Source organism: Bubalus bubalis, chromosome 1 (assembly GCF_019923935.1).
Source record: "Bubalus bubalis isolate 160015118507 breed Murrah chromosome 1, NDDB_SH_1, whole genome shotgun sequence".
Classification (NCBI taxonomy): Eukaryota; Metazoa; Chordata; class Mammalia; order Artiodactyla; family Bovidae; genus Bubalus; species Bubalus bubalis.
The window spans coordinates 113,222,831-113,245,687 of record NC_059157.1 but is presented as its reverse complement, the minus strand read 5'-3'; the positions used below and the strand labels follow the sequence as shown (position 1 = coordinate 113,245,687).

At 48.8% G+C, this 22,857-nt stretch overlaps 1 protein-coding gene across 2 annotated transcripts in view; it reads left to right on the top strand.

Annotated features, from left to right (window-relative positions):
* HACD2 (3-hydroxyacyl-CoA dehydratase 2) overlaps nt 1–3,262 on the top strand; it is an 88,514-nt gene extending 85,252 nt beyond the window's left edge. For both annotated transcript variants that reach the window (XM_006078557.3, XM_044942598.1), the window contains one exon: nt 235–3,262. In XM_006078557.3, coding sequence (XP_006078619.2) covers nt 235–317 — 83 coding nt within the window. In that variant the 3' untranslated portion in view covers nt 318–3,262. The remainder of the gene's footprint in view (nt 1–234) is intronic.
* The last annotated feature ends 19,595 nt before the right edge of the window (nt 3,263–22,857 follow it).

Here is a 22,857-nt window from a genome sequence, read left to right as displayed (position 1 = left end):
ATGCTAGTGGCAGTAGTATCTGACATTCCAATCCACGTTACCCTTCCCCCTCGGCTAAAGCCGGAAAGGAAGTTTCTTTGTGTTTTTCTTCTTTCTCCAAGCCCGTCTTGTTACCATCCTTGGTTGCTGGGAGAGAAAGTGGTTGGAGTCAGAGAGGACCTCAAGTCCATGTGCTTTACATAGAACATGTGGTTTTAAATCAGCTCCTTAACCAATTCTTTCTTTTCTTTGCAGTTTTTCCCCAGTTATACTTCCACATGATACACCAGAGAAGAAAGATCCTTTCTCATACTGAAGAACACAAGAAATTTGAATAGTTCCTTCTTCCTGCACATCCCCAGAAACAAACTTTCCAATGACAAAAAATGCTGCAGACTTTTTCAGTTCCCAATACGTTTCATAGAAAATAAGTAAGAACTATTTTTAAATACTAAAAAAATAAATAAACAAACCAAAATCCAGTGTCATGTGGGCCTGGGGTTTTCTAAAAAACAAAACAAAAAAACGAAAGCTGTTACATAAAACATCCTGGCCGGTCCATTTCAGCATGCTCTTTCAACCAGAAGTTCCCAATATTTATGATGGCGCTGGAAAGGGATTTGGCATTTCATATCCTCCTGTTTCCTTCACATGTCTGATAAATAAAAGATCTGTAACACTAAACACTTGAGCGTTACAGTCTGAGCCATGAAGTTGCGCCCACTGAATGCCCAGCTTGGAGCAGGTACGTCTCAGTCTGCAGTGTGTTTAGCATCCCCTCTCTAAGCGCTTGACTGCATGCTGGAAGCCGTTTGTTCTCTGGCATGCTCTGAAGTTATGGCTGGGACCTTCCCCTCTTATCTAGTGAATGAATTATACAATGTACATGTCTGTGAAACTTTGGGGTAGTGCCTATAATCAGAAAACAACTAGAACTGTTTTGTTTGTTTTCATTTGAGTCATTACTGCTTGCCACTACGAAATGTGCTTGAATTTAATAAGTATGTGTATATTGTAGAGAAGCTACCTTAACTGGGGCTCAACCACAATCCTATTTTAACAAAACTGGACAGTTCTGAGGAAGGGAAAGCTCAGTAGCTAGTCAATGACAGGTACCTTTCACAGTACCATTCTCAGAACACCCTGAGTAAGGAGTTTGCCAGGAGCTATTCTTGCTTAGGGACCTGAAGCCAGTCTAGTGCACAGAAGTAGAGAATCTGTTCTTGAAAGCACATGGAAGGCGTTACTCTAGAAATGGAGTTTGGAAGAACAATCAGGAATGGGTTTATGTACCCTTATTATTTTATTTTCACATTTTTATTCAGCTCTTCTGTTTGTATACTTTTCCTTATTATGGTACTATGTAATTCCCACCAAGTTGTAAGTCCAGAGGCAGTGAAATGTTCCAGTTGGGCAGTCATGAACTAAAAGTAGTATCGTCCCCGCATTTTGGAGCAGCCAAGAAATACTTTGGACATATGGACATTGTCTAATTAACGTCTTGTCTACATACTATAATTGCTAAACTGTGCATTTAAGACTTTTCAAGAAAGGGTTGGATGAAAATGTAAAGCCCAAGTTTAGACATGCGTTAGATTTTAAATATACAGTGTTCTTTACGGAAACATTTTCCCTTTTTTTTTTTAATTGGTTGATCTTTTAAAAGTCTAGCTTATTAGCTTACTGACTGGTTATCAACTAAAGTATAATTACCAATATTAGAAGGGTGTCATAATGGAAAAATTTTAAATGCTTATTTTAATAGAAGCTTGAAAATTAAGATGAAAATGAGAAGAAAATATGCAGCCTGAGATTTAATGCAAGCAGATGTATAATATGTTATTTTTGAATTGATCATTAAAATTCTGCTTCTTAAAAGCAGCACTCTTGACTTGGGTGTGGTGAGATTAGAATCTATTCTTGTATTTGATAAACAAAACATGTGGGAAGATTATTTTTCATGCTTTTTTCTCTTATTTTTCCAAAATGTTTTTCTACCATAAAATATAATCAATTTGGGTTATATTAGCCTTATTACTTAAGTTGAGTAAGATTTTTTTCATTTGTGTTTGAAATAGTTATAGAAGATGGGATGAAAAATGCAAATTTTCCAGGATTGCTGGATTGGGAGTTTTATTCAGTCCTCTCTATTATAATTTGTCACTATTTATGAAAAACAGTCTGTCACAAATAGTGGTCATGCATCAAATTGAACTTTGACAGCAAGAACGCAGCGAACAACTCCCTTCTCAAAAAGGGTCTCAACCCCAGTGTGTGTTTTTGTCCGTCAACATTTAAAATGCTCGTTGCAGATAAGTAAGGCATGCACTGTGTCCTTCAGTCACCTCTCTCAGTAACTGGTTTCTTTATCTCTAATGTGAATTCATTTCTCTTTGGAAGTGGTGGTGTTCGTTTATGGACTGAGAACATCTAACCCCACCGGATATCACATCTTCTTATAAGGTGTGGATGAGGAAGGTGGTGTTTTGGTGGGTATTTTCTCAGACTTAACCACTTTCATTTCCAGGCAGAGTCAAAGGCATCATCTGCTCCCCCCGCAACCCCTACCTGATGGGGTGTTTCAGTTCCCCCGCTTTGGGGACCACCTTCTGGCAGAGAATTCTTTGAGATACGCAGTAGTGCTGTATCGACACAAGCTGCTAATCTGCATCTTGCTGTGTTCTGTTTGCTAAGGTTGGGGTCATTCATTTAACACGTACTGACTGTTTTCAAAGGCTCCGTCGAGAGTTAGTCATGGAATAAAGCACATCCACCTGATGGAAATATTTCTCTGGAGCAAACTTCCGACAGGAAGGGCTTAGAAGGTGTAGCTTTGAGGCATGTGAAGAGATTGTGCCCTCACTTCCACTTGTGTTTTTGGTTATTCATTTATAATAAAAGGTTGGCATCGATGTGGTACAACCTGCAAATTAGTTTCAATTCTGAGTTTTGGATAAAGCATTGTAAGACAAAATCGGTACATACCGCTCCTTTGAAATTTGGATAAAAAATTATACAACCATATATAAAGTCATTTTTATATTTTTTCTATGTTGTGAAAACCAAAACTGTAATTTTATAAGTCTTTGATTCACTAAAATTATATAATTTAAATGTATTTTTTGTATATTTAGAAATAAGGAGTTCAAAGACTATGCTTAACTTTCTATGCATGCATTTGGAAGCTGTTTTTACCTGATAATGTAGTAATAAGTTGTATTCATAAAATACTGATCTGTGTTGCATTTCAAAATAAACTGATGTGTGCTCTGCCTGGATTTGATATCTGACCAGTAGATCTGGTGATTTTTCACATTGAGTTGGCCTGAAAATGGTATTGTAGGATTATGGAAGTTTCAGTTCCATTATAGATTCTAGCTCTTTCTTAAAAGTTTTTAAATCGATTTCTGCTCTTCATAATGGTTCTACACTTAAAGAAAAAGCAGACAAATTATATTAAGAGGTTTCAAAAAAATCATTCTTCCTAGCAGTCAGTCTTCAAGCTTACCTCGCTAGTCTCCAATCTGGCTGCAGAAGGACAAGACAGATTCATCATATAGGTGACCAGGAGAAATAAAAAATTAATCAGTAAAAGATGGAGGGCCCTTGTCCTACAGTGTGTATGTATGTGAGTTTTAATCTAATTTTTCTAATATAAGTTGAGAGAGGAAATACTGTTGCCCAGCAGTGTTCACCTTATAAAACAAGTACTTGGTCAAGCGGTCCAGTACCTCCTCCTAAAAACACCTCCAGGCACAGAGCAATCCTAGAAACTGCTTTACACACAGGGACAGGCGGGGAGAAAGACTGAGAGGATACTCAGCTCGGCTGCTTCCAACCCGCGAGTTCTGGACCCCAGATTTCCTCACCTCAAGCATGCTGGTGTGTCCATGTGCCAGTCCCTTTCTAGGGATTTCTCTAGGTGGTCTCAGGGTGCCTCCAGCAGGGGCATGAGCCCACCTGAGTCACCCTTGTCCAGGACTGTGGAAAAATGTTCCAAAGAGGAGCATATTTTTTCTGAATGCTGTCTGGTCACAGTTAGAAATTACCAGCATAGTGGTTAAAACAGCCTCTCTCCTCATATAGAGTTAATCTACTTCGGAGATAGGCACATTTATGAAAAGAAAATTATTTCAGCTGAAACTGAGGAACAGATGGTAAAGTTAATAGTAGAGGCTATCCAGAAAATACAACCTTTCCATCTTAGAGTGGCAATGGGAAACCAGCCAGGTCTTTGTAATTTGTCATTGTCATATTTTATGGCAATTATGTGTACTATGTTAACATAAGCTCCAGCCTTAGGAATTACCATTGGTATAATTTAGACCCACTGTTACACACGCAGTATTCTGAAAATACCGCCGTGGTGTTCTGTTCCCTTTAACAAGAATGAAGAAACTAGCTTTGCAATTCCTTATATTTTTTTATCCCAGCATTACAAATAGACTGGTTTGTTGTTATACAGTTTAGTGGTGAAGAAACTGTTCTAAACATCTATTACCAAAAATAGCTATACCTATTAAACATTCCCCTGCCAGCAACTAGGAACCAGAGTTAGAAGAGAGCTGTGTGGGTTTTTTTGACCTACACTTTGATTTAAACATGTGAGAAGCTAATCTGGGTTGTTTTTTGTTTTGTTTTGTTTTCAAATTTAGAGAAATACCCCTTACTGTTACAGGGTAAGATCTCATTACCAAAAATAATCTTTTTTTTTCCCCCACAAAAAAGGCAATTCACCCTAAGAGTCACTTGATAAGCAAAAATAAAATATGTGAGAGGCAGTGTACTTTAAGCACCTAATACCCGTTTCATAAATCTGTTTATGTTTGGAAATTGTGTTTTCTGTTCACTAATTCCAGAACATGGACTTATTACCATGGCAGCGCTTCCACATCTATCTATGACCGTGGATGCAATCCAGATGCTTTTTCATGCTCAACTTAGTTAAAGCCCTAAGGCCATTTCCACCTCCGTGTTGTCGTAGCTGGGTGGCCCCACTAGGGGGCAGCACTTCACAAGTGATTGGGGGTCTGGGGAATCCAAGGCGTTTGGAACATAGCTTTGACCCAAGGGCAGAAAGAGAAAGGCACACTAATAAAGGTCAGTCACAGACTTCTACTGTCCATATAAAGTAAAGGCAGCCTCATGTTCTGGAGGGGTACAGGAAATAACACTTTTTTAGAGCAAAAAACCCGAGTTTGGATTTGAGCTCTGAGGCTCCAGCTGTTCTCTTCCTGCGGAGACCTCCCTGGCTGGGACTGCGCAGGCTGCCTGGTTTTGAAACGAGAGATATTGGAGCTGGTCATAAAGCAGGTGTTAGTGCTCCTGCTTAATGGAGAGCCTGCTTGTTAATCTCTGAAACATTCAGGGAGGTCAGTTCCCGCTCTTCTTCTGTCCCTGGATATTTTTGGAGGGTGGCCTGGGCCATGAGAAAATGTCAGGCCACCTTATAAGGCCACGTCTGGCCCCGAGAATGCTTGTCTGCAGCATGTCCAGTACACTCTGTGGGTGTGAGTTGACTCTTGGACTGTGAGTTTTCTCACAGATTTAAAATACTTCTATTCATGCCAGGGATTATTCTCACTCTTTAACAGGCTTAAAGTCTTCCTCAAGAGCTGTTTAAATGACACCAATTTTGGCCATACCCAATAGATCACCCACGGCATATGTAATGCCTCATAGCCACACTAGTTGTGCCAGGGCAGATAGTCTCCTGCAGGTGGTTTACTTATTTTGCTAGTGTATGTCAAAGTGGAATCCACAGAATATTAGTTCTGGGGGCAATGGGAGCAGTAGTATATTAGGGAGTGGGGGCGGGGGGGAGTCTGTGGTTTAAAAAGTTGAAATGAAAAGTTTTCTTGTTGGGGGCCAGAGTGAGGCACTCCGCCCGTGGCAAAGGTCATGAAGAAGAAGGCTCGACATACGCAAAGGCGGGATCGAGCCTCAGGAGTCCCCCTGGAAATCCTCGAGCATCTACCCCCATAACCAGAGCCTGCCTACTTTACTACTTTGTGCTCTCACCTACACCTCTGACTTTACGGGGGGCTGTCCCCCACCACCTCTTTTGGAGAAGGAGTTAACCTAGAGCTCCAGTTAATAAAAACTCCTGGGAGTGACAAGAGTGTTTTAACCTACAAACTCCTCTGAAGGTTCTCTATCCTGCCTGACAGCCTTGTCCAGCCACATGTGATTGCTCACAGCCTCCCAACCGTGAGAGGCACGAGATGCTTTAAACCTTCTAAAAACAGGTTCCTTAGAAAAGTTAGAAAACTATTAGTATAAGTATAATGGGCTGATTAGAAATTGTATTGGTGAAGAGTTTTTCATTTGTTGAGCCAATGTTTGTTGCTAAGTCTCCATATCCCCTGCCCTTACACACATTAATGAATATATAGAAGAAATAAGTATTAACCTTTGATATTAATCACGTTAGACCTTAGGCTAAGTAAATTCTTTCCTTAACTAAAACCCACGACACCCTCACCCTATAGGAATGTAACTTTATTTGGGTGGCGTCTGTTTTAAGAATAATCACCCCTGGAGAAATAAGTGTCCTGGTTGACTGACCGCTGTCACAAGGAGAGGGTCGTAAATTGTCAGCAGGCCCCCAGGCCCCCTGGCCAGAAGATGATGTAACACCCCTAAGACCTCTGTATACATTTGTATGAAGCACCTGACTTTGATAAAAGTCAGGACTGCTGACCCCATGTGACTTTTGTATAACACAGTGTATAAAAGTAGACCATGGAAAATAAAGAATTGGGATCAGTTTCTCGAAATACTGGTCTCCCCATGTCGCGCTCTCTCTCACTCTGGCTGAGTCTCCATCTTGAGCATGGAACCCGCCATGCTTACTAATTATGCCTGGGCTTCTAAGATCCGACCGGGGAGGCCTCAGTGTCTCCTCTCCTTCAGGAGAACGGAAGGACGCCTGGGCTTCTTGTCTTGAAGTTTTATTGGTCTCCCGCATAAACCAAGCTACTCAGCCTCTTTTCTCCACTGAATTTTCCTACTGAGCTATCCTCATTCTATTACTCTTAACATCTTTAATTAATATCTAATTGAAGCTATCGTATCCTGATCCTCACCAACGCCATCCCCGCTTCGAACTCCCTGGATCAGCCGGGGCTGGACCCCGGCATTTTCTCTCCTGCTGGACTTTTTGTATATCTTTTTGCATGTGAATACAGTTTGTGAATCTCCAAGGAAGGGGGAGCTGATACAGGGCCAAAGCCACTTTCAACTTTATCCTTGAAACATCTTCAGGGCTAAAGCTCCTTGAACACCATGAAAACTACTAATCTGTTGGCGGCTTTCCCCATCAGAGAACGTTAATGCATCCTGAGGGGAAAAAACAAAAGAGGGCTTAGCCTGGGATCTGGGAAGGTTTTCCTTGGTTTTTTTGTTTGTTTTTTAAAAAACAACCATCCCATAGGTAAATGAATCACACGTTAGATTGAGAACCCAGATGTCAGCAGCCCTGGATGGAGTCTGCCATCGCTCGTTTCTGCCACATCTAGAGGGAGCTTCCCAGTGGATGAGAGCTCGTCTGAGAAGACCCAGATGGAACTGCAGCCCCAGATTGGGTCAGTCCAACTCCCACTCCCCCTGTGCCCACACCCCAAGTTTCTTAAGCTCCTGCTGTCAGAGCCCTTTATTCAGGCTCATGTCCTTGAAGCTCCTGGTGTCTTCCTGACTTTACCGTCAATCCTGAATACCCCCAGGTGCCGGCTACTTTGTCCTGGTGTGCCCTGTTACGTGACAAGGCCCCAGAGTTCCTTTTGCTCTGGGCCCTTGTCAGTTGGCATCCTCCCCATGTGAGCTCACCATGTTCGTAGATCCTTAAAGCCAGGGAAGACATCAGTCTCTGCGCAGAAGAAACTTGGGACCTGAGAGGGCACGTGACTTTTCCAGGGCCACACAGTGAGACAGTTGGGACCAGCTCTCTGCCCCACCCACACAAGGGCAGCTCCAGGGCTGTGCCCTGCCCTCTGCTGCCCACACCCATCATGGCTTTGCTGGAGCTCCTAACCCTCTCGTTCCCCATCTCCCTATTCCCCAGTCTCTCATGCCCACGACCCCTCAACCTTCCCGACCTTCTGCCAGACCCCACCGTTTGACCACTGTAATCAGGAACTCCCATGCCCCCTGCCCTCCCATCACACCCTCTTGGCAAAACCCCAAGCTCGGATCATGTGCCTTCTCCCCTTGCCCATGCCTCACCCTGGGGGCTGTCTGCCTGGCACTGCCCAGGATTCTCTTAAACTCCATCCTCCTTAGACCTCTGACTCACTCCCAGTCCCAGATTGCACCCCCAGTTTGACAGAAATCTGCAATCAGGTAGCAATTGCTTCAGCTTTCTATTACCACACCTAGAGACTTACCTATATGGAGCATACCCTTTGCTTTACCTCCTGTTAGAATGGATGGGGCAACCCTCTGTCCAAAGTTAATCCCTTCCTTGTACTCTAGATGTTTCCACCCCCCACGCTTCGGGCCCTCACTGCAGCCGTCCCATCCTCTCTGTACTTTGTCTCGGCCATCTCCTCCCTTAGAGCGTCTCCCCGTCTTGGCTCTGACCCCGGGCCTCCTCCCTCTCTCCTCCTGTTCTCTGGGAGAGGGCCTGCCAGTGCTCCTCTACTCTTTTCACCTCCCACTCTTCCCATCTCTCCCACCACTCCTCCTGCTGGTGCGGCTCTCTTCCAGGTCACTAGTGACCTCCTTGTTGTGAAATCCAGTGCAGACTCTGTGGCCTTTGCCTTAGGGTTGAAATTGGGGTACTACTGGCTGAATGTTAGAAATAATGGTATGGCTTTGGAGTCGTACCAGTGGGGGCCCAGTAGTACTCCATCCTCATTTTCCCTCCCTGCTCCTTGCATCTCTAATGAAGGTGTAGGCAAAAGAAAGGAGGGAGAACCAGCCAACAAAATGTGTAGTGATTAACTGAGTCGAGCCCCATGAGAGCATCCTGGGAAGCTCCTCACAGAACACTCATGATTTCTAAGCTAGTAAGAAGTAATGGTTCAGACTAAAAGGCAATTGTGAGGCCTGCTCAGCTTACCTCTCACCATATTCTTGTTCATCCCAGATCTTAGAGCCTACCACTGTGATAGGGAGAAAGGCTGACCCAACACATCACCAGCTCCAGGGAAGGGAGGTTCAAAGATGGTGTGCATGTGCCACCATGCTTGGCACCAGGCTGGCCTGGGTTGGGAAGGACAGGAAAGCATCCAGGCAGAAAAAGCAGATCTGGCTGTGCTTACCACTTCATGGCGAGAAGAGCCAGAAGAGAGCCCCTCACCCCTGTACACCAACCTCTTAATGCCCATTGACTCCACTGCCTCTCACGAGCAGATGGAGCTCCATCAGAATCTTGAACCTGAGCACGAAGATTAGCATTCTTCTTCCTTGGGAAGGAGCCAAGACATGCTGGGAGAATGAAGAGGGACCTTGGATTCCCTCCCGGGAAGCCAATGTCGTTCTTGAAATGATCTTTGCTCTGGACAGCCTGTTCTGGTTTCCTCCTTCCTCCTTGACAAAATTTGCTCAAGTCTCACTCAAAAGTTGAGTGCATTAAGAATCACTCAGGGTGCTGGACAAAATCAGATTTCTGGCTCCCTCAGACCTACTGAATCTGAATCTCTAGAGATAGAGACTAGAAGTGTATTTTTATCCAAGTCATGGGGGGATTCCAGTCCAGGGGCTTACTTGGAAGAACATGCCTTGGGGGTCCTTGCCTTTGGGGTCCTCACCCTGAGAGTTCTATTCTAACTCCTCTTCTCACTTCAAACCCAAGTTCTCTGACCAGGTTCCCAGCCTCTGGACCAGATTTGGCCCTTGAATGTGATCTGTTTGACCCGTAGTACTTGTTGCAACTGAATCAGAAGATGAGGCAGCAAAAGTTCACCTTCCCATATACCGGGCATCGGTGAGAACCAGAAGGGCTGCCCCTTGGATCAGGTGCTCTGAAGGGATCAGGCTCAGGCCCCGGTGCCCCCGCCCCTGCTCAGCCAGGCCCCCTGGCATCTGATACAGGAACTGGAGAGGAGGAGCAGGGCTGCCTGGGCTTCAAGCTTCCTCTCTGTACTGAGGACTGCAGCCTCCAACTTAGGCCTGCCTCCATTCTAGAGTGCCACCAGACACCTTTCTTTGGGCATCTCAAAGGCACCCAGAGCTCAGCCTATCCAAAACGAAACTCCCCTCCTCCCCCAGCCACACACCTCTTCCTGCTCCCCCCTTCCTAGTCTTTCCCATCTCACTGGATGGCACCCCAGCCACCTGCTGGTCAAGCCAAGAACCTGGGAGTCATCTCCCTTCTTGTGCTCCGTCACTAGCCCTCACTTAGCTTTCAATCAGTTGCTAAATCCTACTGTTTATCTCCTGAGGATCAGTTGAACACATCAACTTCCTTCCTCCACCACCTCTTCTCTTATCTGAACCACTGCCGTCTCAGCTGGACAGCAGCAGCAGTAGTAACCTCCCAGCCAGCTCCTGGCTTCCACACTTGCCCTCCCCTCAGATCCATTCTTAATACAGCAGCCGAAGTCTCCTTTTAAAATGCAGGTATTATCATGTCAGTCTCTGTTTCAGCCTTCAGTCCCTCCCTGTCATTCTTGGTATGAATCCAGACCCATGAACATGACCCAGTGACCTTCTGAGACTGTTGTCCGCTCCTCCTCTGTCCTTCTGCACCCCACATTCATGAAGGCCTATCAGGCCCTCAGGGTACCTGGCTCTCACCTCCTGCCCTTTGTACCCACATTCCCTCTGCTAAGACTCTCCCTCTCCTCCCGGGAACTCCTCACTGTCCTTCAGGAGTGTCTGTGGCATGGCCACCGGGAAGTGCCTGCCCGAGGTCCTAGGACCGGCCCTGGTGCACCTCCTGGTGCTACCACAGTAGAGCAGGGGAGCGGGGGGAGCAGGGCAGAAAAATCAGGAGACTGGCAAAATGAGAATTTCAGGTAACAGTGAAGTATGCTTCATGAAACAGTATCACTCGTGAAGACCTGTGACTGCCCACATGGCCCTCCAGGTTCCCACCGCCATCTTCCCTCACCTGTTCGCCTGCTGAGACTACAGACTCCACAAGGCGGGGACTCCCCGGCTTGTACACCACTGTATTTCTCAGTGCCCTGCCTCACACTAGGGTTTGGGGGATTGGCAGGAAACATAAGTGATTAAACAGGGCATTTCAGATACCAGTAAATTCTTTAGAGAAACAGGAAGGTCATGTGTTTGGAGGGGCCTAGGCCTCTGAGCAGTGGCAGAGGCAGGACTGGATTCAGACCCCACAGACCCTGAAGCCCATGGCCGTTTCCAACCACCACCTTGCCTTCTTGCTCCCCAGAACACAGGGGCCTTGGTGGGGGCAGGAGGTGTCTCACCCAGAAAACCTCTCAAAGGGCACAGCTGCTGGCTCCTTAGAGACTTTCAGCCTTCCTGGCACCTTGAGGTCCCCTGGAAACCCCTTGGACTGGATCCCTCAAGAAGCCCAGTGGGAGGTTAAAATCCAGGAAGGGGTCTCACCTCCCAGGTTACAGCCTGCAGCACCCTATCTGACACCTCTGGTCTGAGCCCTGGGGTCTAAACTTAACACCGCCCCCCCCAGCCCCTCCCCACCCAGACTCAGCTTTTTCTTTAGTCACTTCTCCAGCAAAGCTGTTGACAGCTAAAAGTCTGGTTACAAAGGATTCTCGCAGGCCTGCTGGTTTCTTATCTGCAGCAGAGGCCAGAGCTCCTCCCCAGAGCTGGACTGGGCCTGGCCCACCGTGCCCGCATGCCATGGGCATCTCTGTCCACAGCCTAAAGCCTATATCTCCTTGCTTATCTCTGCCACTTCTCCCCAGCCTTAGGATAGCTGACCAGGTTGAAAGCTCCAGACACTGATCACAGCCTGCCAGAGGCTTGGGGCTGCTTCAGTTCATACCCAAAGTCAGGAGAAGATGAACCTCCCCACCCGCTCCGTGGAGAGCTGTCACTGAACACCACCCACCTCATACCTTCCCAAACCTCCTGCCCACGTCGCACATGAGGGAACGGTGACCTGTCAGAACCGGGAGAGGCCTCAGACTAGCATCGTCACCTCAAGGCTCCACTTGTCCCAAGTTGGAAACTAGTTCCAAGGAGAGAAGGGCACACAGGTGGTCAGTGGCAGAACTGGAACCCGTGTTCCCAGCCTGCAGCACGGCCCTGCAGGCCACTTCCGGGTGTGCAGTGATGGCATTTCATGCTCCTTCCAGGGACTTGAAGTCCCTATCCATGGAGGCAGAGCCTCAGCTCCCAACACTGTATCAGGTGTAGACTTACAAGGAGATTGGAGAACTGGGGGAGATCGACCCTCCCAGGCTCTGGAAAGGATGTCACAGACACTGCCCATACCTGGAAGCCTGAAGGACACAACGGGGGTAGGGGGGTGGTCTGTGGTGGTGGTCTGTGCCAGGCAGACCTATGAAGGCTGAAGACAACAGGAGGAGGAATCTGCCTTGGGGTTAGAGGGGGTCTCATCTGGCCACAGAAGCCCCCTGGTTGTACAGGCCCAAGAGGGTACCCCAGAGTTTCCATAGGTATTTACCCAAGAATGGAAGTTGGTGGCACCTTCTGCAAGTCCCAGCTCCCAGCATCAGCCCCTCTTCCCCCTGCTGGAGAAGCAGAGCCCAGGATGCAACCTGCAAACGCTGGATCCAAGGCTCGCCCAGCCTCCTGTCAGGAATCTCAATTCAGAGCCAGGCAAGTTGCCTTGCCTGGTATATTTAGAAAAGTCAGGCTCCGGTTGCTCCTTGTTCCCTTACAAAGTGTGAACTGCACCCATCACATGGAAATGTGATTCACTTCTCAGCAGCCAGGCAGAGCAGCTTCCCACCGCCTCCAAGCAACCCTCCCTCTCTGCCCCTCTCAGCCCTCTGGCACCTGCAGTTTCGTGTACTCCGCACGGAGCCCAGGGCCCTGGGAGCACAGTGGCCACCGAGAAGATGTACAAGGTAACTCCAGGGTCAAAGGCAACGTACCTCTCTTGTATCTTTTTGGCAATGCATCGGTCTGACTCAGTCTGGTTCCTTTCTACAAATCTGTGTGCTTCTTTCTCACAGCCCTCAATTCTCAATCCCCCCCCAGGGCACACTGCTCCTCCCGCAGTTGTAAGCCCTGGGGAGGCTCACAGTTTGATGACGAGACCCTCATGGAAATAAGTGCAGTAAAGCTGAGGTTGCATCCTGGCAATCTATGAGCTGAACTTTTTTTTTTTTAATTTTTCCTTTTTCTAAAATGATATTCTAAACTGTTTTGGTTACTAACATCTTTAAATTAAGAGTGTTGACATTAAAAAAGTTGATTTCCTGCTTCTCTTAAAAAAAAAAGACCTGGCGTTTTCTGGCCTAGCCCTGCAGGGCTTATGTGGTTACACGTGATCCCTCTTCGGACAGGAGGGTTCTCTGGGCCACCCTGCTAGGCCACGTGTTTGTTTGTGTTTCAGACAGGTAGCCCCACACATCTAGGGTCTCCTACTCTAGCAGGCCTACACCTGGAGGTACCTGTATACAGCAGGTATAAGGCAGGTGTATACCCCCTGCCAAAGAGACACAAAGGAGATGTAATTTTTCCCTCTCTTCCTCTAATTTCTCATTCTCACAATCCTCAGTCTCCTGAATTTATCTCCTTTTTCTCCCCACCCCTCTGCAGTGCCCTATATTATTGGTTTGTGTGGTTCTATTTTCGCCCCACACCAATCTCCCCAATCCCTGCCTGATTCCTTAGAGAGAATGCATCGTGGAGCTTCAGGGTCAGGCCTGAGCCTGATTCCTGCTCCACTTTCTGCCCTCACCATTTCCCTGAGTGTCTTTGGCATACAAGATGGGGATGAAATAATACCTAGTTTGTGGGGTTGCTGGGAGGATTAAATGAGTCATCGCCCTGCACATTAAATGACTGACGGGTCTTGAGTGTGCTTCAGTGGAGGGCAGAGCAGAGGCTGTGGGAACCTCAGCCACTTCCCCACCTTGTGGTCCTAGGAAGGAAGGAGGCCAAGTGCCTGGCTGCTCCCCAGGGGTGCCCAGGGGTGGCGGTGCCTCTGGTCCCCAAGGAAAGAGCTCCCCTAAATGATGAGTCTCATCTGGTTGGAGGACATTGGAGGATACTGCTCAGGCCCAGGCTGGGCTGTATGCCAAGAAGCCAGTCCAGCAGGACAAGCCAGGGACTCAACCACGGTTCCCCTCCTTCCCCAAATGACCAGCTCCAGTGCCTGCCCAGGGCTGTAGGCACATCCACCTGGGGTCACAGACTGAAAAAATCATCAGCAGAGGCCTGACCAAGGCCAGGGTGAAGGTAACCACCTCTCCTCCACCTGGGAGGCGCCAGCTTGGTGAAAGTGCACTGGGCTCTGTAGAGGATCCGGCCTGTGCCCACCCCATCTCCCCAGGATGTCATCTGCCCTCAGGCAGCATTGCCCCAGGGTAGATTTTTGATGGTATTCCTATGATGGAAATGTTCCCAGGGAACCCACGAGTATCAAAACCCAGAGACACTTCCTCCAAATGCAGAATGACTAACCCATGTGCTGGTCCCTAATGCAAGGGCAACCCATGGACAGTAACATTAGCCAATATTTAGCTCTTACAGCGTGCCAGGCACTGTTCATATTTTTCATGTATATTAAGCTGTGTATTTCTCCCAAGAGTTCTATGAAGTCAATACTGCTAGACTCCCATTTTATAGATGATGAAACTGAGACATAGAAAGGGTAAGCAACTGAGCCAAAGTCACCTGGCAGGTGAGTGGCAGAGCCTGAACATAAAGAGAAATCCTGCATACTTCATGACTACACTGATTATATTGCTTTTACTGTTGCTCCAAGGCTATAGGAGCCCCCAGCCCCACTCTCTGAATGCCAAAGAACTGATGCTTTCTAACTGTGGTGCTGGAGAAGACTCTTGAGGGTACCCTGGACAGCAAAGAGATCAAATCAGTCAATTCTAATGGAAATCAACCCTGAATATTCACTAGAAGTAGTGATGCTGAAGCGAAAGCTCCAGTACTTTGGACACCTGATGTGAAGAGCCAACTCATCAAGATTGAAGGCAGGAAGGAAAGGGGGACAGAAGATGAGATGGTTGGATGGGTTCATCGACTCAATGGACATGAGTTTGAGCAAACTCTGGGAGATAGTGAAGGACAGGGAAGCCTGGCATGTTGCAGTCCATGGGGTCACAAAGAGTCAAACCTGATGGAGTCACTGAACAACAACAGACCCTCTCTCACCATCTGAACTCATCTCCAGCTGCAGCCCCCAACCCGGTTCCTGAGATGGTGACCAGTGAACACCATGTGATGCATGCCTAGCAACAGGCAAGTGCCTGGGTTTGACCATCATGAAGAACTAACCCCCTCTCATTCTCAAGTCAATCCCTGAGTCCTCTTTCCTTTGCAGTTGCAGAGAAACATAAAGTAGCCCACTCAAATACCCACAAAATGAAAAATCCCCCCATCTCTCTCCTTCATTGTTGTCATCCTGCTCAGTCCCAGCCAAAAGGATTTCCCTCAAATGCCCGAGGCAGCTCCTTGCAACCCAGCAGCCTGGGTCCCCTTCGAAGAGCCTGGAGGGCCTCTTCTGCCCCCCAGGGGCAATGACAGGAGACCTTCACTCACAGAAAGAACATGCTCAGAACCAGACACAGTAGAGCCCCGTGGCCTCCTTGCTTGGATGCTGGCGGGAGTGCAGTAGTTCTTCTGGAAGGGGAAGTCATGCCAGGTGGGGCCAGTAGGCGGAGGGCAGAAGCAAAGAAGAGAGATCTGCTTGGATGCTGACTCTCTGACAACACCCCTAGCCCTGCAGAGCCCAGAGCGGGCACTCCACACCCCTGAAGGGTAGTTCCTCCAGGAACTCTGGCTGCTGCTTGGGGCTCCCAGTGGTTTCTTGAGCCCCTTGTGCCCCTGTGTTAGCTCCGAAGCACTCAGGGGCCTTAGAACAAGCAGTACAATCTCTATTCCACAAGCCCTCTAAATCCTGTCATTCCCCATCTTTTGGGTTCCCCAGGCCTTGATCACTGCTCCCGTCTCCCATGCAAGCACTAAAGTCCCTCTCCTGCTCCATTATGACCTGGCTTCCCCAAGGAGAAGCAAACAGTCCCCAGCCTTCTCTGAGAATCAGGACAAAGGAGTGAGGACACGGTGGAGCTGCAGAACCACACCCCTTGCCAAGCCCCGAGAAGGCCTGGCCTGCCCCACTGGAAGCCCTGCCGTCTAAGTGGCCAGGAGCCTCCTGATCGCTGATTATAGGTCCAGACAAGTCTGCCCAGTGAGCCTCCCTTCTCCCCTGCAGGACTGGCGCCCAGGTTTGCAGCCAGTGGAGAAAACAGCAAGATCTTTCCCCCAAGCAGGAACCCAACCTCTTCACTTAGAGGCTCAGAGAAGCACTCCTTCACACACACAGCAACCACAGGCCCTGCTCAGTCTTGAAGCCAGGCTATTCCTGGTGGGCTGAGCATGCACCACAGGGGCTGGCAAGTCTGGAACCAGGTTCCTGGGGTCCACTGATGGCCATGCAGTGAAGGGAGGTGGCTTACTCACCCTTGATCTGGATCTGAAGGACTTTGGGGGCCCAGGGGGATCACTCACAGTGGCCCAGGCTCTCCAGAGGACAGCCCATTGCAGCACAGGCTTCAGCCAGCTCTGAATAGGACTGCGCTCTCTCCCAAGGCTCTCACAGACCATCCTCACATGTCTCTTCTAGCTTCTGGGGGCTTTAGTTGCCTTGGGCTTATGGCCCCAGAACTCTAGTCTTTGCTTCTGTCTTCACAAGGCCTTCTCCCCCATGTTATCGTCTCACATCCCTGTCTCCTTTCCTTTCTCCCATAGGAACACCAGTCATTGGATTCAAAGCCCATCCCAAGTCCCAAATGACCTCATCTCCAGGGCAGATCATAATCTCATTTTGTTCTCAAAATATCTTAATCCTTAATTATATTTGCAGACCTTATTTCCAAATAAGGCCACATTCACGGGGATCAGGGGGTAGTACTTGGACATATCTTTCTGAGGGACATCATTCAACCTGCTACACTCAGTTGCCTCCTCTGTATAATGGGACAACAGTAGACCTGCCCCACGATGCGGTGAGGATCACGTGGGTTAAGGCAGACACAGAGCTTATAGCAGGACCCAGCACCCTGTAAGTGGTCAGTCAGCACTAACTGCTGCTATTACCCCTCATCCTTCCAAACGCTGCCGGGTGCAACTTGCTCTGAGCTGCACCCACCCCCTCGTCTCTCAACCAACAAGAGTCACTGCTGTTCCATGGCCTCTGCAGATCCCTCCAGCTTTATCCCAGGACCTGTACCAGGCAGGATGGAGGCTGGTCTCCTCTGCCGACCCACTGGCTCCTTTTAAAATACTAGATCTTATTCATCTTTTTAAAGAACAACCTTTTTTGAGTTGTATGAAAATATCCCACGTGTGGAGACGTCACAGAGAAAACATATCTCATCATCACGAGCCCAAATGTTTCTGTTTTCTCCCGACAATGTTACTGATACCCTCACCTCTGTCTCTCTAGCATCTGATACAGAGCCTGCCATGTGGGAGTGGGGCACAGATATTTGTTGATAAATTGAAGGAGGAAGGCAGCCTGAAGGTCAAATCAGAAGTAAAGGAGCTAAACGTACAGCCGAGCACTCCATCTCTTGAGGGGGACTCTGGTGTGTCCTGCGGTGATAGGATCATGGAAGGACAGCTCCAGGCTGGGGGAGCTGTCCAAATGGGTAAAAAAGGTGTCAGTAATCACATATGATGGAACAGTACCTGGTATCAAGTAAGCTCTTAGCCCAGAGCCATGACACATCCGGGAATGGAAACAGAACAAGAGACAGGCCATAACCACTGGCCTGGCTGTGTTAAAGCACATCACCTTTGTTTGGCTTGTTTACTATTTACTACTAATTATTATGTAGCATAGTAGCAGTATGTATATAATTAGGTGGCAGATTAATTTTGTTATTAGTTTCACTTAATTATATTGCTTAACTCTGTGTACTGTCTACACTACCCCCTTGAACAAAAACAAAACAAAACAGAAAAACCCTCTAAGGCCCACTGCAAGGAGATCCAACCAGTCCATTCTGAAGGAGATCAGCCCTGGGATTTCTTTGGAAGGAATGATGCTAAAGCTGAAACTCCAGTACTTTGGCCACCACATGTGAAGAGCTGACTCATTGGAAAAGACTCTGATGCTGGGAGGGATTGGGGGCAGGAGGAGAAGGGGACAACAGAGGATGAGATGGCTAGATGGCATCACTGACTTGATGGACGTGAGTCTGAGTGAACTCCGGGAGTTGGTGATGGACAGGGAGGCCTGGCGTGCTGCGATTCATGGGGTCGCAAAGAATCGGACACGACTGAGCGATTGAACTGAACTGAAGGCCCACTGCTCATGTCTGTTTTCACAGTTGGAGGAGGTGGGGGGCGGTGCAGCCCCGCATTCACAATGGAAGTCGGTCCCTGGCCAGAGTCACCCTTTCAGCTGCTGCTGAGAAGTGTCTCATCCTGAGCCCTGCTGTCCTGGGCCAAGAGGCTCCTCTCCATCAGCCCTGCTGATTGACGCCCATGTAATAAGCACGCTGCACCGGACTCTAAAAGCCTCAGAGCGGGTCAGTCCCCTCTACGTGCCTGGGGTCGGGGAGGAGTCATCTGGCTCCAGAGCTGGGGGATGGCTGGGATGACCTCAGAGCCTCCGCTGGGTGCCTGGGTTCACTCCAGGGAAGTCCACCCTGCCCCTACCCGCCCTGACGCCCGGCTCCAGCCAGCAGCTCGGCCACTAGCTCACCTGTTCCTTCCCCCACCATCCTCAGGTCTCTTGTTCCTTCTGTGCCTCCTGTCCCTGGTTTCTAGAGTGACAAGCACCACAGAGATGCTGCTGGCTCCTCGGTTCCAGTCAGAAAGCTGGGCTGGGAGGAGGCAGGAAGCCACAGAGAGAAAAGCCACACAAGGTGTGCCTCAACGCTGGGCCGCCGTCACTTCCAGAAGAGAGAAGTACCCCGAGGAACCCCTGCAAGACCTCCATGGGCTGCAGCCACCCTTGGGCTCCATTCTCACTGTGAAGCTCTTCTCTCATCCAGCCGCATTCTGAGTTCTCACGTAAGAGGACAGTTTCCTCAGCCTCCCTTCTTGGTGAGATTAAACCACAACCAGCCAGCCTCCTTTGAGGAAGCCCCTTTGGAGCCCTGGCCTCTATCCCCTCCCCTCCCCTGCCCTCACACACCAAGGCCTTCTCAAGACTACACATCCCGGGTTCCTTCCACAACACAAGAAGCTGAGGTTCACTGGGCACTATGGCCACTGTCTGCACTGATACCTCCAGACCTGGTCTCACTTGCTCTTCTGGGGGCCCCGTGAGGTAGATGCTGTCATTACCTGTCACTGATCCACAGGTGAAGAGGATGAGGCTCTGACAGGCTGGGAACTTGCCCAAGACGCACAGCTGGCAAATTCAGAGTCAGGATTTGAAACCAGGTTTATGCTGCTCTAGAGCCCATACCCACTCCAGCACTCTTGCCTGGAAAATCCCATGGGAGGAGCCTGGTGGGCTGCAGTCCATGGGGTGGCGAAGAGTCAGACACGACTGAGCGGCTTCACTTTCACTTTTCACTTTTATGCACTGGAGAAGGAAATGGCAACCCACTCCAGTCTTCTTGCCTGGAGAATCCCAGGGATGGGGGAACCTGGTGGGCTGCCGTCTATGGGGTTGCACAGAGTCGGATACGACTGAAGCAACTTAGCAGCAGCAGCAGAGCCCATGCTTTTTTTTTTTTTTTTGCAGCACTGCGTGGCATGTGGGATCTTAGTTCCCGGACCAGGGATTGAACCCATGCCACCTACAGTGGAACCATGGAATCTTAACCACCGCACCACCAATGAAGTCCCCCTATGCTCTTAACTGCTGCATTCTAGCTCCTCCTCTCCTACCATCATTCAGCAAACATTGGGGAGCATCTCTTCCAGGCTGGATCCTGCATTAGGTGCTGAGGATGGGCCCACGAACAAGGCAGAGACAGACAAGACCTTGTGGAGCCGACACCCAGGCCCACCCAGCAGGTGTGAGCTTGTTCTCCTGGGTCTCTGAGAGCCCTGACATGGTGGGAATCTGCAGCACTGACTCTGTTCTCTGCTGAAGAGGCAGATGACTGGGAATAAGCAGTCTGTCACAGAGCAAGCTTCAGGCAGCTGCTGCTGCTGCTGGGCCTCAAAGCTCCCTATATCCTAAAGCTTGAACATCAGCTGGGCCTTCCTCCTGTGAGGTTGGCTCTCCAGCAGGGGAGGAAGGCAATCATTCCCTAACATCCTTCCCTTTGGCTCCCTCAACCAGACATCGTTCCAGCTGGAAAATGAGCCCGCAGAGCTCTCCAACTCCCCTCCCTGCTGCCCTGTCACCTGACCAGGCAAATTACCTGGTCAGCAGGACCACATCTCTGGGCTGGTGGAAGGCAGACAGAAATACTGGGGGTGAGGGTCTGAAACTGGCCGGCCAGCCTGCTCTCCCTCCAGGCAGAACAGCTGAGGAGCCTGAGGGCAGGGAAGGGATGCCACCTCCTCCGAGAGTGGCTTGGTGCCAGAATCACGCCGCGCTGGGAGCCACGAATGCCTTTGACAGGTGGGTGTCCAGTGAGGCTCTGATGGGAGGTTACCCCTGAGACGGCAGTGTTTCTCAAGTGTGGTTTGGGATGGCTTCCGTCTCATCAACATTGATTCAAGATTTGAGGGGTGGGGTTCAGAGACCTGGTTTTCACAAGCGCCCAGCTGATTCTGAAGCACACTCAGGTTTGTGAAGCAGGAACCAGGGGACTGAAGTCTAATCCAGACAGCGAGACCACCCAGGGGATGAATTCATTAACCTAGAAATTGGGAATGAGCTAAACCTGCACCTTCCCCATGTGTGTATGCCAGAGTCAAAGACCAGAAGGCCCTCCATGGCTCCCTTCACGGAGTCAGGTCCCTTTCCCTCTCCACCTCATTTTCAGATTTTATCTTAAACACCCATCCTTAAGGAAGCCCCACTCAGTAACCTCTGGCTTCCAGTTCCCTGCAGTCGTTCTTATTGTTCCGTATTTCTTTCTTCAAGCCCTAGTACAGGTGGCACGAAATGTGTGTGTGAGGTTCTGTGGTGCCTTCTAGAATACAGACTCCAAGAGGGCAGGGGCTCTTGCTTTGTTCACAGAAGTATCTCCAGAACTCACACAGGGTTTGGCATGTAGTAGGCGCTCCTGGAGGTTTGTTGGGTGCTTGGCTCAGGTTGCAGAGCTGGGAGAAGTCAACTCAAGCAGAAGGAAAGAAGTGTGGAAGACAGACTGCACCTTGCGGTCTGCAGGGCCTTGCTGCAGGGCCAGCTAGGAATTGCTCAGCCTGCGTAGGAATTTCACAGGGCCGCGGAATCCTCCTGCCATGGAATCAACCCATCCACCTCCCTGCATCTAAGCCCTTCTGCTGTTCTTCTCAAAGATCCATGCCAGAGAACATTCCTCAGCACACCTTCTGCCTTACTCGTGATTGTGGGTATGCTCTTTTCTATGGGAAGGTCTTCTTTGATCTGACTCCTGTATTTCCTACGCCATCTTTATCCCCCTTTCCCTCCTTTTGAACACAGACTCTAATGTTACCAGAACTAGACAGGAGCTTAGAGATGACCGAAGAATGCAGATTTCAAGGCTTTTTTTTTTTTTTTTTTTTGTCTCTTAAGTAGGAAAAACCCTTTTCCAAAAAATCAGAATCTGAATCCTGAGATGTGAAGCCAACAAAAGGGGAGCAGCACTGATTTTTATAGGGGGTGGAGGAGCTCGGAGGAACCCAGTTTGAAAACAAGTGATAGGCAACATTAGAGGCGCTCAGCAGTTGTGGTTTTTAGAAAGTGTGTTTTGGTATCATTTGGGGGACTATGCAATGGCACCCCACTCCAGTACTCTTGCCTGGAAAATCCCATGGATGGAGGAGCCTGATAGGCTGCAGTCCATGGCGTCGCTAAGAGTCGGACACGACTGAGCGACTTAACTTTCACTTTCCACTTTCATGCACTGGAGAAGGAAATGGCAACCCGTTCCAGTGTTCTTGCCTGGAGAATCCCAGGGATGGGGGAGCCTGGTGGGCTGCCGTCTATGGGGTCGCACAGAGTCGGACACGACTGAAGCGACTTAGCAGTAGTAGCAGCAGGGGTCTATGTGTTTTGTGTTTTCTCCTTTATGGTTTCTTTTTTGCCAAGAAATTGGCAAAGTTATGCAAACATGTTTCCCAAATCTCCAAATCTTTGAACAAAGATGGTCATTATTTTCTCAAACATTTCCACACAGGGCTGCAGAGTAAGGCCCATCTTTTTTGTATTATTTACTTATTTATTTCTTTTGGAGTGTGTTTTGAGCACAAACCATGCTATCTCTACAGAGATCCAATTGGAATGAGAAATGGTGGCGGCCTTGTTGCTGGGACTCATTAAGCCTTTCAGCCCCGGGGGCTTGGGGATTTTCATGGAACCAAATTCCTTCTTGGGACTGTTAATATAATCCCATAATTGGAGCATTAAGGGACCTATTAGCTGCTGGCTCAGTGCTCAGGAGCTCATTCCCAAGGACCAGGAGGCAGGTCTAGGCCCCTTCGTGGTTTCCCATGAACTACAGGCTCTCTGCCTCCTATCCTCACCTTGCCTTCCACCTTCAGCCAGCTCCCAGACCCCAGTGCTAGGGAGTGTGAGGGGTCTCAGAAGAGTGGGGGCAACAAGACCTGGACTATAACAGTTCTCACTGTTCACCCATCCTCCATGTACCACCCTTAGAACGTTCGTCAGTATAATCATACTTTGTTAGTCAATACAATCATATTTTGGGTGTGTGCGTACTCAATCGTGTCCAACTC